This window comes from Watersipora subatra, chromosome 4 (assembly GCF_963576615.1).
Source record: "Watersipora subatra chromosome 4, tzWatSuba1.1, whole genome shotgun sequence".
Taxonomy (NCBI): Eukaryota; Metazoa; Bryozoa; class Gymnolaemata; order Cheilostomatida; family Watersiporidae; genus Watersipora; species Watersipora subatra.
In genome coordinates, this window is record NC_088711.1 from 39,009,697 (window position 1) to 39,026,664 (window position 16,968).

Consider the following 16,968-nt stretch of genomic DNA (forward strand, 5'->3'; position numbering starts at 1 on the left):
AACTCGCGATCCAAACAACTTGGTTCCTCAAAACCTTCCGACAAGTCTATTGGGAATTAATATCATATACAGTGGAAAAAAGAGTGCCTCACTCACACCTTCATTATTTCATCAATATTCCAATTTGACAAACATAATTATTTCAGGAAGAGCGATTACATCCATTAAAGATAATACATTCGTTAGTCTGAAATACTTAGAGCGTTTGTCAATATTTAAAACTGCAATCAAGGAACTTCCACAACAATTCTTGCCGATTCCAAACAGAATAGTGTATCTTGATTTCGGAAATAACTTTTTGAAAGACATTCCTTCAGGTCTCTTTCGAAATCTTCCAGAGCTTACTCAATTAAATCTTGGATTTAACCACATTGCTCACAATAGCTGCACAACAATTGGAGAAGACTTCGCAAGTCTTTCGAAATTAACAATACTTGATATCGCCAACATGACAATTCCTGATGAGTGTAAAGCTGAAGTGCCAGATGATTTCTTTCTCTCGCTGCAAAGTAGCTTAACACACCTTAATTTAACCATGTCTAACATTTATCATGGAAGTCAGGTGATATTTGCCAACTTCACTAAATTGGAAGTCCTTGATATTAGTATAGCGAATCGTTTCACTAGCTGTCCGGCTAATGCAGAAGAACTTTTTCTAAACCTGCCACAAACGCTAAAACAGCTAGTTTTTCAACGCTGGAGAACCAACCGCATTATGGATAAAGCTTGTATAGTTACTAATATAACCTTGAGAGGCTTACGTGCATTACCAAACCTTGCAACAATTGATACAAAGTTCAGTGATTTCATGTTTGGAGACATTTTAAACAAATCTGTCTTTGCTGGGTTTCAAAACCTTAAAGAATTAAACATTGGTTACAACCGCTTTGCACTGATTGACGATGATGCGTTTCATGGGTGCTTAAATCTAACCCACTTACAGATCGATGGAAACTCGCTTGGCTCTCGTCCATTTAAACTGTTTCAGAATCGTTCACAGTCCAACCTGCGTTATCTAAGCATGAGAGAATGTTATGTTTACTCAGATTTTAGTATTTCATACAATGCAGCACCTTTACTAAAGGTTGCTCCATTGGACTTGATAGACCTCCGACACAATTATATTGTTAAAATGCCTAGCTTTGCGGACAATGAAACTGATCAACATCATCTGAACAGCTTAGTAACAATTTATCTTGACTTTAATCATCTCAGTAGTATCCAGTCAGGTGGAAACCTGACTGCACAATGCGACTCCCTAACAGCATTGAGTAATCTCACAATATCAAGCAACCAACTCAAAAATGTCCAAGGACTCTGTCCTTCCATCAAACATCTTAATCTTGCATCTAATCGGCTGTACTGGTATTGGTCTTTTTGGAATGAAGCGTCAATCGCACGCCTTCATCATCTTGAAATTCTTGATATCTCTGACAATCAAATTCAAACTCTTTCATTAAATTTTACTTCCCAAATGACGAATTTAACCAACTTTCGATGTTTAAACAACAACATAACCTTTGTAGACTCTGCAAGTTTTGTTCATAATCGTCTTCTCAAAGTTCTGGACTTCAGCCACAACTTTATCAGTAACTTTGATTATGATGTAGTCCAGAATTTAAGTGAACTGACAACTCTGAAGCTTGATGATAATGATATAACATCTATTGACGAAAACCTTGTGAATAAATTTGTGAACAAAAGAAAAACATTAAAAACCTTTGGAGTAATTGGAAACCCACTATCATGCCTATGTGATCAAGAGTTTTTTCAGAGTTTCATTATACATACAAACAAAGTTCCATTTGGTAACAAATTAGAATGTCATGAGCCAGCAAGCTTACGCGGGCAAAAGATTTACGAATATAAGTTACAAATATTTGAATGTCATATTAAAGGAGCTTTTATAATTTTTGTATGTTTACTTTGTGGAATCGTTGTAGCAGTACCTTTGTATAAATATCGGTGGTACATATTACATGTAAGAGTTGTTTTCAAAGCCATCATTAGACACATTTCAGATGTACAACTTGAACAGACCTGCTTATACGATGCTTATGTAATGTACAACTCGTCTTCTGAGAATGACCTGCTGTGGGCTACAAAAAGTCTACGACTGGCGGTTGAAGATTATACTACTTCTGGTAACTCTTCCACGGTTAGTTTGAACTGATGGTTAAAGTATTTAGTAGTGTGATAAGCAGTAACTTGGTTTCTGAGTATTTTCAATCCTCTTTAAAAGTTTTGGATAAATTTGAATTTGCTAAAAAAAGTATTTAGTATGTTGCAAAACTCAGGTAACTCTTACATGAACTATCGGTACCTCCTATAGAAATCGGCTGTCATTTGATATAAAAGAATTTAATTACAGTATTTTGTTTATTAATCTGCTCAAATAATGTTAGCTACTGACTTTTTTTCTATTGTATAGTAAGTTTAGTATATATTGGGAATTTCATAATTTTGCTACCCATCGTCATGGTTTACATTGAGGAGAAAAATTAGAATCAAGTCAAACATTTCAATTTGTATCCGAGGCCATTTACACAAACCTTTTCTACACTTCTGTATTGTTTGCACGCGAACAGCAACTTAAGTAAACCAGACTTGTTGTGGTCCAAAATTGTTTTTGTTGTTGTTTTAATATTGTGTTATAGTTGGTTTTAGTTTTTTCTCATATACTGGTACTTAATGTAAAACTGTGTTAGTTTAAACTAGAATTTTACAACATGCTCAATGTAAACAGTTATCCAAGTCAACACAATGCTTTACAATATGAATAAAATATGCGAACTAGAATTATTGCTTATAGAAAGACCTAAAACTTTACATACCAGACAGAGATACATTGCCAGGCAGCATTGTTTACACTGAAATGATAAGAGCTATGGAGAAAAGCAGGAAGATAATCATTGTACTGAGTAATTCCTTTATGAGAAAACCTCATTGCAAGGGACAAGCTGATCTAGCTGGTGAGTTCACCGGTGGCAGAAATCAAACTTTCAAGCAAATACTATTTGAATAAACTATTTTGTTGACTGGTTCACCTTTACACCAAAATTTTAAGAAAAAAATTCCTAACATAAAATGTAATTCATGAACTGCCAGCCAAATGCTCGGCGTTGCACGGGTACTGAAAAACAGCTTATAAACAGTGGCATGTAATGTAGTTGTTTGCCACTTGTCATAAGCCTGTGACACATTTCCAACATCTAATTTGAGTGAGCTAATATCTGTATTGCTAAACTTACTAGTAAGAGCCATGGAAACAAGATTTAGTGACATTGCGCATTGCGCTACGCGTATTTTAACCCGAATAATGGCTCATATCACCCAATGAATCCATTCATCCGGCGTAGCTTAAATGGTTAGTTTATCCTGGTGAATGGGTGAATGAGAGGTACTGAGATCAAATCTTCTGCCATACGGATTTGTCCCTGCTAGATACTAATAGCTATAGCTGGACAGACCAAATGGCAAACAAATTGCAGATGATCTAAAAACGAAAAACTTTGAGATTTACACACTAAGATAAAAGCATATAACGGCAGAAAAATAATTATTCGAAAAAGATTATATTGTAGTGGAAGTATTTCGACATCTGTATAGGGAACCGCCGGTTCAGTTCACTGCTTCACAAAAATAAAAATACCGAGCGACAATATGAATATATATTTCACAAATATATATGAGTACATGCGAACCATGTGTACATACAGTAAACAGCATGTAAAGAGACTGTCGCTATATCTGCCTTCCTATTCTTTCCTTTTCATTTTATATGTACCAGTTATCGTTATCGTTAGGTTTCACCCATTATCATATCGGTACGCTGGCTCTTTGTTGGCTCCATTCAGCTCTTTGTTGGCTCGACTTGGTAGGCCAAGTTTTCTCACCTACAATCGAGTCTCCTACTGTGAAAAAACTTGGCCTGGTCGTGGCGTCGGTCACAGGGTCGACTGGACAGCCAGCCTTGGTCTTGGCGCTATCCTTCTACACATATAATACCTCAATGAATACTTATTTTTTCACAGACTTGTGGTTAGTCTCATTTGCAAATCTAGCAACAACAATTTTGTTTTAAAAATTCAGCTTTCTTTTATTTAGCTAACCTATTGATTGTTGGAATTAGCTACTTGATTGTTGGAGTTTTATTTACACACAAGCAATAGTCACCCATAATTTATCTCCAAAATATGACAGCTTTCGCAATCACATTTTACAGGAAGAGAGTCATTTGGCCGAGAATACTTCCGACCTCATAGAATAATGGTTGTGGTAAGAGAAAGGCTAGATGAAGAAGCTATCAGGGCTCCATTTACTTCTCTTCTCACTGAAAATGTTGTTGATGTGAGTTATAAAAGTATGATATTACTGATCGTCTCATGAATGGTAGCTCTGCAATGTTACCAGTTGTTTTCTTTTAGTTTGTCAAATATTTTTTAACTCAGACATTTTTAGCAAATTTAGTCTGATGCTAATGCTGTACATTAGATGACATAGCAAATAGCAAAATATATTATTCAATTTCCGTAGCATTCAAAATCATATTATTTCTAAAAAACTTAGTCAGCTAAAAGTGATTGCTTAGAAGAACATATCATAAAATATATCATTATAAAAATAAAATATCATTTTTCTTCAACTACTTTTGTTTAAAAAATCTCGTGTTTTGCCTATACAGCGATTTTACCAACTAAGAATATGTTTTAGCCTTCACACATGTTAAGTCTCAAACCTGTCAACACATTACAACTCTTCATTCCTTATTCTTATTACATCTTCCACCCTCCTCTTCTACTGGTGGCCATAGTTGGGTTGTATGTCATCAGCTTGCAATTCTTAACCAATTTGGCTAAAATAAATTGATAGCCATGATGGTTTTAGGGCCGCTTTGAAGCAGTACTTGCTGGACTCTCGGGAATACATTTGTTCTGATTTCTGATTTCTTTTGCTTGGACGGCTGTGTTTTCTTCATTAACAATCTCATCTGTTAACTTGGGCTTCGAGCTGCAAACAGCCATGCTACTGCGCATATGGGCCCTCATTACACTTTTATCATTTTTATGTTGTGATTTGATGTGAATAAAACAAACAAAAAAAAAAGTAAAACTAAAATGATTTTGGTTATTTCCAAATGCAACAGGCAAAAATATTACATTTCATTTCTGATAACCCAGCCTAAAGGAATTGCAAAAAATACCATCCTCTATTCAATTTCCTTTTAGTCATCTTCTAAGTAGATAGAGCTTAGTCTAATGCTACTCTTGAGGATTGCTAGGGCATATGCTCAAAATGTGTTAAATTTACATAACCATAACCCGCAATTACAAATATATTAAATGTAAGCCAATTGTGTGATAGCAAAAACTCTAGATAATGCTGTTTTCAAACCATCGCATTCAAAATCATGTACACTTCGAGCTACTAGGGCATCAAAAATGCCTCTAACATATTCAAAAACATGTTCCTGTTTGTTATCTACAGGCCCAATCATCCAATGAAAGACAAATGAAAAGAGTATGGCGGCGAATCAGAAAGTTCCTTGCACAACCATCATATGAGTATAAAAGAGAAGAGCGGACTAGCCTTGAAGAAAACATAACAAACCACTCATCAGAAGACGATGAGAGAACTGACAATGACACAAGTAATCATCAAACAGAAACTGAGCCTTTAGTAGCCTGACATGAAAATCCTTACCGGTTTTTTTAGTTTATATAAGATATACCTGATTTTCTTAGAACTTTGATTTACTCATATATGATATTCTGTAAATTATCTATAAAAACAAGTTGCTTACATGAAACCATTGCAAGAAAAAAGGACTGTATATTTTGCTTCATTAACTTATAGACTGAGTAATATCGGTATGTCAATAAACTTTTCTTAATTGCCGTGACTATTTTCAACTGCCATGACTCCAGATTTCAATGTAGCCAAGGCCCCGCAGCTTCCATCATACGAGATGTATAGAGACAGCTACTTACATGAGATTGTCACAAGGAAGGAGAGCTGTATCTTTTTCTATACTAACTTATATACATACTGAGTAATATCGGTGTGTAATCGATGTTTTATAATTGCCAAGACTACTACATGTAGTAACTGGGATGACCTCTCACTCAACTGTAGCTTGAACCTCTACAGCTGCCATCTAAAACTGCAAAAAATCTAAATCATGAACAAATATTTTACCTCAGTTCTTACTTGTTAACAGATCAGCTGTAAGATTTTTTTTAATTAAATAGGCACATGTGGATGTTTGAGACGTGGTTCTCTGGAAGCTGATAAAGTTTTAAAACCAAATATTTGAGACAATTTGCCAAAATACATGGACATATGCTTATGGAGGTTTGGTGAAATTGTTGAAACTTTGTGGAAGCACCTAGTGTTCACTTAGACTACCACATATGCCAAATTGGTATTTATCAAAGTATAGCTAATACTTGTTATTTCATAAAAGTGTCTCAAAAATAAGATTGGCATTGCGAATTAATTAGTGTAGCTATCCCGTGACCAAAATTCTAATGAAATATGTTGCTTTTAAATTTTTGGTTTCTAACCTGCTATGGAATTATAAGGTGTAAGATTTTCCTTTTAGGCATTTCTATCTTTACAGTTTTACCTAACGGCTCTAAAAGAAATAGGATGGAACTTGCTCAAAATAGTTCTGAATTTGCTTTTCAATATTCTCAAAATGCAAAGATGCTGCAACTTGAAGGGTATCTATCGGAGTTGTTCTCCCAAAATTAAAAGAGCTGACAACTACAATTAGATTGAGTGTTTATAAACATCCAATGGCTTACATACCATGTACAATCGTCGCAAAAATAGTACACTGCTATAGTTGAACTAATAACAATATTAACCACCTTTTTATAGTGTAGTTATATTATTTTATAGCAACTGTCACAGCTGATCGCAAATGACATGAGGCAGAACCTGAAGCATAAACCCTACTGATTGGATTCAATACTGCAAACAGATGATTCACGATATATCACGATGTTATGATTATATAAAAAGCTTTTTGCATATTTTAACTTGTAAAAAAACTTTTTTTGTTCATGGTAATTAGAATTATTTATTTCATGAATGCCTGGGCGCGTAGAAAGCCATTAAGTGTCCTTATTATAAAACTAAAAAACTTGTGCAATTTAGTTCCAGTATCGCTGGCTCTGAAAATCATTAGCTGGCAGATAAATCTCCATTACACATATATATATTGTTTATAAGATTGGAGGTTTCTCTTTGATGAAATAGCAGCAATTTTCAAATATTCCTCCTTAAACATTGCCATAAACAATAAAATTGCCATATCGCAAAGCGCTTCTACTGACGGACTGACCAGCTAGTTTAGTGTGCATCAAGACAAACACATTGCTAAACAGTTACAAATATTTTTACTAAACATGACTCCTGGTGCTCGTTAACCCCGAACTTGATGTCAGGATGTTATAGAGATTTTGACAAACAAAGTTCCTTATATTTAAGAACAGAAAAGTATTCACGTGAATATAAATGACTAAGGCTCAGAGTTCCACTTCAGATACCAAATATATTGAAGTTAAGTTCCATGTTTGTTCTGCTGAAGCCTTTATGTATCCTGAGTGGTGTGAAGAATCGGGTTCACTCTAGTGAATCATACAACATTCACTTACTCTCACATATTTCTCTATCCTACTTCTCATTAAAAAGATTTCTACTTTTTTGTGTACAAACATGCACTTAGTCAGCCATTTTGAATGACCAGTTATAAAGTCTCCTTCTTGTGTACACTGTTGCAGTAATTGACTTGAACCATCCGTATCATTGTGGTCATCACATAATATGGCGACTCTATGGTATAGAAATATGTGCACTCAAATAGGTACAATGATTAAAATTTAGTATTTATTTCTTATAAAAGTTTTGGGCATTTCAGTAAATCTAGCAACTGGTTCAGGTGTGTTTAAACTACTGAATAAAAAAACTACATGTATATGTAAGGCCTAACGTCAATACAAAAAGTAATTATAGAACTAAAGCCTAGGTATTTAGTTAAACAAAGTGTGAATATGTAGGACAGTTATTGGCAAGGTCGCATTACACCAGCTAATTGCAAATTTGCTTTTCTGTTGATTTATTTCAACTACATAAAACACTTTTCGCATGATATGTAGTTTGAAAGTTAGAATGGCAAATGTTGTTATATGTTAGATACAAATCAAATTTTTGACCAAAGGCTTTTTTATTACCCTGGCAACGCCGGGTAGCGCAGCTAGTATATAAATAAATATATATATGTATATATTTCTCAAAGTATTTCATCTGTCTATCATTCCAGCAATAATAATTAAAATCTTGATGTTAAGGTTTTGCGTTCCTATGGATTTGAACTCACGACGAATGCATCAGCAAGTTTCTTATCTAGACACTCTTCTATTGAGCTATCACGGCATATTGATCCAAATATCTTCTTACACTGCATACCCCATGCGCATGATAGTTCTTTACAATAGCAATATTACATTTTATCCTACAATATCGCTACTATAAATGTTTTACAACCCTTAGAATCTCTGTTAATTACTTTTCAATGTTTGTTTCAGTTAAACAAGGTTAAACTTATGTTCTTTCATTTCAGATGCCTCATTCATAAAAACTCTGATGTCAAGTGCATGTGGAAACTCAGACCAGCTTAACCATAAACTGGTAGATATTCAAAGTGACTCAGCAATTATCTTAGAGTGGTTTAAAGTTTTAGAAAAATATGATGCTTTAAATTGTATCAATTTTTTATTTCAGTTGAGTCATGCCGTTGCATTATCAACAGCTCGACGAATTTTCATACGTCTCTTTATACCCAGTAAAAACATTATCAGGTTTTTTTGTTGCTATTTGATTGGCAATAAAAACCAAGTCTTGTTTTCTTGTTTATAATATGATTAATAAAACTATGCAGGTATAAATAGAGAGTCATCAGTCTCTGAGTTCAGCTCATCTTCAGCAGCAGTAGTATCCGTAAGTACCCTAGGACATGTTTATTTTGCTAGTATTTAGTTTCGTGAGTAGCACACAGTAAAATTTTGCTGCAACTTAATTTTGCGGCTCTGATGAGTGCGAAAATATAATGATGTGAAAAATGCAGTGGAACAAACAGATTAAATTCCTCGGGTCCAATTCGCTAATAAGAAAAAATTTTAATTTGGGACTAGTTCGTATTTGTAAACCGCCAGTTGAAATGTGTGGGTGAGATCGATAATTCAATCTGATCACTTGCTGCCATTTGTTTCTTGGACTATCAATGACGTCTAGGTCCCTCTCGCCGTGACTTTTACACTCAAGTACCAAAAAGAAAAAAATATGTAGATAACAACCAACTTCACAACCAAAACTGTATTATTTTTTGTTGGTAATAAAGTTCACCACTACAATAATTATTATTCAATTTTATGACTTCACCTACCAGACTTTCCTCCTCATCAGTTACAAATTCGGTGACTAAACTAATATCATCATAATTTGCTTTGCCCTGCTGCTCAGTCAGTGTATTAGCTATAATGAGGTTACCTGAAATTTCCCATTGAGCCCAACCACACACGATAATTACCGGCATTTCTATTATGACGATTTTATTGTGCATATCAATGAATAAAGCTATTTAGCTTCGCGTTTTCGCTCGTTCCTTATGATAGTTTAGTTTCGCTCATGAAATTTTCGCGAAAGGATGACTCCGCGAAAATGCGAAAGTTAGATGACGCAAATACATAAGTGTCCTAGGGTATATAACTTACTGTCAACTACATGTAATACTCAGTAAACTCCGATACTATAACTTACTTATTGTATCATACTACTATAAGTATACTTTATCCACAGTATATATCTGTTTGGACATTAGATAAGTAGCTAAACTGTGGAGAAAAATTAGAATAACAGAAATATTACTGAAAAGTAATAAATTATGTTTCTACAAACTTGATAGATTATTGTACAGAAAAAGTTGATCTAGCTTTAGACATAAATCTAAACTAGAAGAATCTTTTGAATTGCAAAATTGTACTTCATCCGGGTTATCTGACAGTATTGAATGGTTGAGAATCCAACTAAGCACTTCTATTGTATTAGAAGGTTTGCTTCTAATACCTTTGCTTCTAATACCTGTATACATATTACATGTTAGAGCTTTTATAAGTCAAGTGCCTGTATACACTTTGCAGACTATCATTGTCAAGCTAAAAAATGTCAGCCAGAATGAAGTTCATGGTAATCCTTGTGGCACTCTGCCTTGCTCTCCACCAGACAGCAGCTAATTGTTTTAGGTAAGTTTATTCACCACCGTTGTTGCGTTGCTGTCAAAGTTGATAATAGCATTTTATAATACTGTAACAAAATCAGTATTTTGTGTCACATTTGTGCAAATCTTATGTAAAATACACTTTAGGGGTGGATTTAGTAGAAGATTTGAAGACAGATTTGGCCGAGGGTTTGGAGGGGGATTTAAACGAGGTTTACGAGGCGGATCTGGAATAGGTATTGGAGGTGGATTTAGTAGAGAAGGTAGAGGTGAATTCGGCAGAGGTTTTGGAGCTGGATTCAAAAGAGAATTTGGTAAATTATTTGGTAAATATAGATTTATTAGATTTGTAGATTAAATTACCGAAGAATAGGTTTTTATATTTTAAAGCTCCTTACATCAATGAAGACACTAACGATTGAACTTTTTTTTTCAATTCTGCCAGAAAATATGTGTGGTATATAGTTTAATTTATGGCAACTACATACATGTACATGGAACTATTTTCACAAATTAATTATACCTAAGGTGAAATTGAATATTGAAGTGTTAGTGATAGACAGTATCTTATTATACCAATAAAAAAAATAAATAAAATGTGACAACTTTTTAAATGTTTGTGTTTCCACATGACCCTTTCTTTGATTCTATGTCTGACTTTATGACAAAACATAAACTATAAGTACACTCATCTTGTTGCAGATTTGACACAGAGACGACCAACAAACTCTGTAAGTTTGCTAAGTAACTTATGATGTTCATTCAACTCAAGGTTTGATGACTGCCTGCCTTCAAGCTATTAAAAAGATCTCCTACATGATGTCAGATTACATTTATTTTGTTTAATAATCACAAAAGCTTAGTATTCCAATATTTGTAATTATTTTGGTCAAATCAAATTTTTTTAATGGTGGAATAAAATATATTTTCACAAACTATAATTTCTTTGTCATAATCAACAAAGTGAAGTATCAAAAATTACTTGTTAATAAATATATCTCAAATAACATAATAAGTATAAAGTTTCTGCAAACTAGAATGATTTAAAGTCTATTATGTTGATTGAAAGTACAAGTACATTCAATTATATTGTTAAGTTTAAGAATTCTCATGAGAATTACTAAAACTATAGATAGACTCTGAAGTTCTGAACTAGTACTGGTCCTCATCAAAGACTGACTATGGTAAAAGACTAAACCAGTTACTGTTTACCTTGGGTTGTTGACTAAAAACAAAGCATTATGGAAACCAGGTGAGAAAATTAAACTACAGCAAACAGTATAAGTAGTATTCAACTGTGCTGTAGATCCAATTTGGTACAACTAGCATAATAGCCAGTCTTGTTAGCGAATTAGACAGAAACAGGGTACTTGTAAAGCATGTGTTTTTTTTAATGCAGATTTTCCATAATTCAGCAAAATAGTATTAGCTTGTAGTTTAACTGTACATACCATACCAAATAATCCCAAAATAATTTTGCATGCATATAATCGAAAGTATTTTGTAGATAAATTTTGCGCTTTCCATTCGGCAGCCAAAACATCTGATGTCTACAGATGTGTGCTTTACAACAGGCAGAATAAAAATGTCTGGGTGCAAGCAAGATTCCTCCACATAGAAATACCGATATGTTTAATGCTTGTATTTAAAACATGTTACAGACATAGCAGAATCAATTCACCCAGTTTGAATCTGCTTCTATTATCTATTATACATCTATTATACTTCTATTAACTATTATACATCAATTGTGAGTATTTAATAACTAAAGAAACTTTCATACAAATGAAATATGATAACAAATTGGATGGACTCGTAGATAGACAAGATGTTTTCTTTGATGAAAATCCAAAACAAAATATGTACATATACGTCTTCAAAACAAGTAGTATATTAATTTAAAAAAAACAATGTTTTGTTATTTATTCATTTTTTAAACCCTATGTGTCAAACTCGCGGCCGCCGTCCATATCCGGCCCTTCTTGTAATCATATTTGGCCCGGAAGATCATTTCACATCATTGTTATTACTGGCCCATCAATATGAAACTATGAAATATCAACATCAGCTGTTGCTGCATACTTCTCGGGTCAATTAAGTCTAGCTATTACAAGATATTATGAAGATAGCCGTTAAGCCGTGGTCACACGATAGCATGTGACCAGGTGATCAGTTCACATGTGACCATGTGAACTTTAGCCTGATGAGCACCTGCTGTCCATCCTGAGAATCTCCACTTCACAGGACATTACACTAAACGTAAATATACTTGTTGCCAAAACAGATACTATGTATCCGGCTTCGTTCAGAGAATATAATCAAATCATAGTCACAAAAGCAGACTACTGAATGATATAAATTGTTATTGATGAAAAGCACACATTTTATGTATATTTCCAGGTTTTGTAGCATGTTCATATTTCTAACTTGTATAATTTTGACAGAATATATTTTTAAGGAGTGCAAAATCTTTTGGGATATTTAAGTTTATCTTTTATATACATTGACATAGGAGCAAAGGAGTTTGAATTTTATTTTTAACAAGCCACTTTATATAGAGCAAAAAATTAAATAGAAGCAATTTGAGGTTTAAGTTTGTTTTAGAATAACATTCCTGTTGGTTTTTATTCATATTTTATGTTCCAAAAACATTTAGTTTTAGTGTATTAAATAAATATTTATTCTGTTCGACCTGCAACTCAAAGTATGTTTTGAATTTTGGCCCTTTGTACGAATGAGTTTGGCATCCCTGAATTTTGAACTGATAAAAAGTGATCAAAGTTAATGAGTTCAATGTTTGATATATAACAGTTTTGCAAATCAAAGTGTTACAGTGTACTATTAAACAGCATTGTATTGTTATTATTGTTCGGTCACATATTTAACATTCAATTTGTGTTTAGATCTATAGAATGATAAAAGGGTCAATTGATGTCTTACAATGAGTTATACTGGCATATGGGTGTTTGGAACATTCCAGAAGGTTCACACAAACACATCCTTAGTTTCTGACACTACATATATCATCTTAATCTCTGTCACATTACCAGAAGCTATTAATTGCATACACCAGAGGGTAAGACACAGCAGTTCAGTTACAAATGGTCTCTAGATCTATACTGAATAGTTACTTGACATACTTCACTTATTTACTTGATGTTACTGGTTTTTATACATTTTCAAATTTTGAGATTGTTCTGATGGGCTGTATGACATTTTCATACATGAGGAGATATTTTAGAAAATACTTGCTAATAGAACTGTTTTGCTGTTTTGGTTTGTATTTTTAAGAGTTATGTTCTTTTTGTAGGAAGTTTCAAATGGCAAGACCAGAGTGTCTAACTTTTATTCAGTTACAACTTAATACATACCTACATATACTTATTGCAATATCAGTGTAGATCTATATATATATTTATACTTGTTTATATATACCTGTATTTGCCTATATCACTATATTATACCTATTTCTACTTATATATGTGTATATACATATATATAACGGCATATGCCTATATTTGTACTAATATATACCTATTTATACATTTATACGTCTGCATATACCAGTATATACCTATAGACATTATATAGCTATGGACACTATATAGCTATAGACAATATATACCTATATACATTGTAAACCTATACGTGGCTGCATCTTAACTTCAAATGTAGTGAAACATTTACAGGTATGATTTTTAGACCCCTTGTATAAGACACACCACAAACTTTTAAACACAGTTTTATAATCCCAGGTGCAGCTTATATGCAATGATTTACATTAACTAGCATATTTGACTTAAGCAATCTACCAAATATATCAGTTGTTGGTGATAACAGAAATGCTGTATCATTGTATGCAGCCATTTTGCTAAACACTGACTGTCAATCACCGATTGTATAATCATTGATGAAATTTTACTTGGTGTTTTTGAGTTCCTACTTCACAAGCCATGCAAGTGTAACCTTCAGAACCATTCTGCTGCATTCCACTGCATTTCACCACTTCCTCTACTGAATAAGGCGTCTTACATCCTGAAACAAAATTACAGCTGAATCATGAGCTGCAACTAAAATGGTAAACTCTGAAATCTGGCAGATGGGTCATTAATCAGCACTTTTACTATAACATGTGCGCTCTAAGATTGTAACTCTGAGGTGTTTTAATAGCACAAAATTCCATAATTCAGTGTTTAAAATTTTGTCTTGCAATATTATATGTTTACTTTGTTAATCACTTTAAGATAGATCAATTTATAAAATAATACATTTTTATAATTTTATTCAATCTTAATTAATTATGTAGTTAGAATTTTTGCTTTACCTGGTAAATTTAATTGAAATTACAAAGAATGTAGTCCTATCTAATATGGTTTTGAATTTGATTTGGAAAATTGAAAAAAAAGTTTAGTTTTAGATTTAACAAAGCAAAGAAACAGAATTTTAATAGAGTCAATATTAAATTACTAGCGATTATAACAGTGCAATTTTTAAGGCTAAAATAGAAACGCTCATGAGCTAAGTCTGATGGTTGTACACTATTAAGTAACACAAGTTTTATAGAGACATATTAGTAAGTCAATCATGCATATACAGATGCCATAGTTTTGAAATTACATATATTTATTCTTGTCAAAAGAGGAAAGCCCTATGTAGTTTATACAACTGAATGAAATCTTTTAGCAGCAACACATAACATTTCTTGTTTTAAAATTACTTAGCTAAATTATTAGCATTTTGTGTGTGAGCATGTGTGTCTGTGAAAGCAATTTTTCAAAGATCAAGTAAGATGTCTGCTTAGCTTAATGCAAGATGAGGTGGTGAGTGTTTTTAAGAACATTACTACAAAAACAATGGTACTGTGATTTTGGTGGGTCATGTCCGAGTCCAGTAAAAGGGAACCTCGACGACTGAGACTAGAGGCTATGCCCAGTTGCAGAGAAGAATTTAAGGTTGGCTGTAATTTTTGTCATCACCATTCGCTTTTTTGGGAATTGAGCCACAACTGTATAAGAAACTTAACATTAAATATAACATTATATTTATATATTTTTACTATGGATTTTTAGTCTTGTTAGTGTGGCTAATGAGCAGATATAACTATAGCTATATAAATAATTACAAAAAATAGTAATACATCTAAACAAAATTATTTTATAATAATAAGTATTAATGCAGTTTGAATTAACTTTAGAAATGCGCCAATGCTAAAAACAATTTAATCAACAATAAGACGCCAGAATATATTTGATACTTGTACCTACGTAATGAAATCATTAGTCATGGTCACTGTCATGTGACATCTCAGGCACTTGATTTCATTCATTGATTTGCGTTTAGTTGACGCAAAAACTGCAGCTGCATTCTAGGGGCTAGTTTCCAAAGTTAGCAACCAAAATGCTTGGGATTTAAGTGTGGCATCGTAGTTTATCCTTCTCAGTGACAACTGTTACAAAATGTGTTTGCTAACTTGGTACTCGGTTAATTGTAGAGCAATTTGCTGAAGGCATGATGCATGCCTCCAATGAAAACACTCATTGGCGGTTTCTATCTCATTATGTCATTGGCATGTGTGTGACAACTAACACTAGACTTGGCGAATGACTCACGTAGTTATATTAAATTAAAGGTGTTAAATGACTGGAAAAATAGCACGTTTGGCTCATACAAGCTGTATACTCGTAAATCAAATACAATCATCAAAGTTTGAGATCTGGCTCATACATGGTTTCTATTCGAAGTTTTATAGGATTTACAGTAAATATCTCTATTATTAACAATTATATCAATTGTTAATGGTACACCTGCTACATCTTTTCAAACACATAGCAACACATTTTTTGCTATTAGAATTTTAATATTCTAAAGTTTTCCACAAAAGCAAAAATTATAACTGTATTTGTAGTTTTCTTTTACAGAGGGTCCCAAGATGCATTTGTCTAAAAATGGGAAGACAGATATAATTAACACTTCATCGTATTGGTACACAAGCTAATTGATATTTCCTTAGCTAAAACTACTTGTTTAACTAATCAAGTCTGTAGAATATGTTTAAATGCATTCAAATAAGAGAGGAGTCACCTCCTCTTTGAGTATCAATAGTTTCACAATAGAGACGACAACTTACAATGTTGTGCTCTGTAACGGTCTTTTGATAACTGCCCAATACCTATAGTATATACCCAAGTATACATCGATATCATATAAAAGTTGATAGGTATTTTTAAAAGAAAAATTTCACTATTTCAGGCATTACTCATGTATAAGTAGACCTTTTTATTCCAGAATATTCTAGAATGATTATCGAAGCCGAATTAGTTTTGCTATCTGAAATAAAAACCTAACTTTCCAAATTTAAACTTTGTATTTGATAAGATAAATAAAGTTATTTGACATGTTTAAAAAGAGGTTTGTTATGACTCTGTAGTATCATCTGTGTAATTACTGCAAACAAAAACAAGAATTAAGCATTGCCTGTTCTCCCTCACGCGCTTGCTACTAATTGACTTTTAAACAGACAAAAATGAATAAAATAGTTTATTCGTCTAAAATTTATTCAAGTATACATGTACATGCATTAGACTTTACTTGAAGTTATTCGTTGTAAAGTTTCGCTTAACATTTTTCCAAATAACTTACTTGTTAAACTTAAAAGGAGCTGGCAGCAGTACAGCACAACAATGGGG

The 16,968-nt window shown here is 33.0% G+C and overlaps 1 protein-coding gene across 1 annotated transcript; it reads left to right on the forward strand.

Moving 5' to 3' along the window:
• The first annotated feature begins 448 nt into the window (after window positions 1-448).
• Window positions 449-2,173, forward strand: LOC137394236 (toll-like receptor 9). Its single transcript, XM_068080957.1, has one exon. It carries the CDS (start codon window positions 449-451, stop codon window positions 2,171-2,173), a length of 1,725 nt encoding a protein of 574 aa, XP_067937058.1.
• The last annotated feature ends 14,795 nt before the right edge of the window (window positions 2,174-16,968 follow it).

Bases quoted from the DNA above. Each gene is read 5' to 3' on its own strand.
- LOC137394236 (XM_068080957.1), top strand. From the start codon at position 449: ATGACAATTCCTGATGAGTGTAAAGCTGAAGTGCCAGATGATTTCTTT.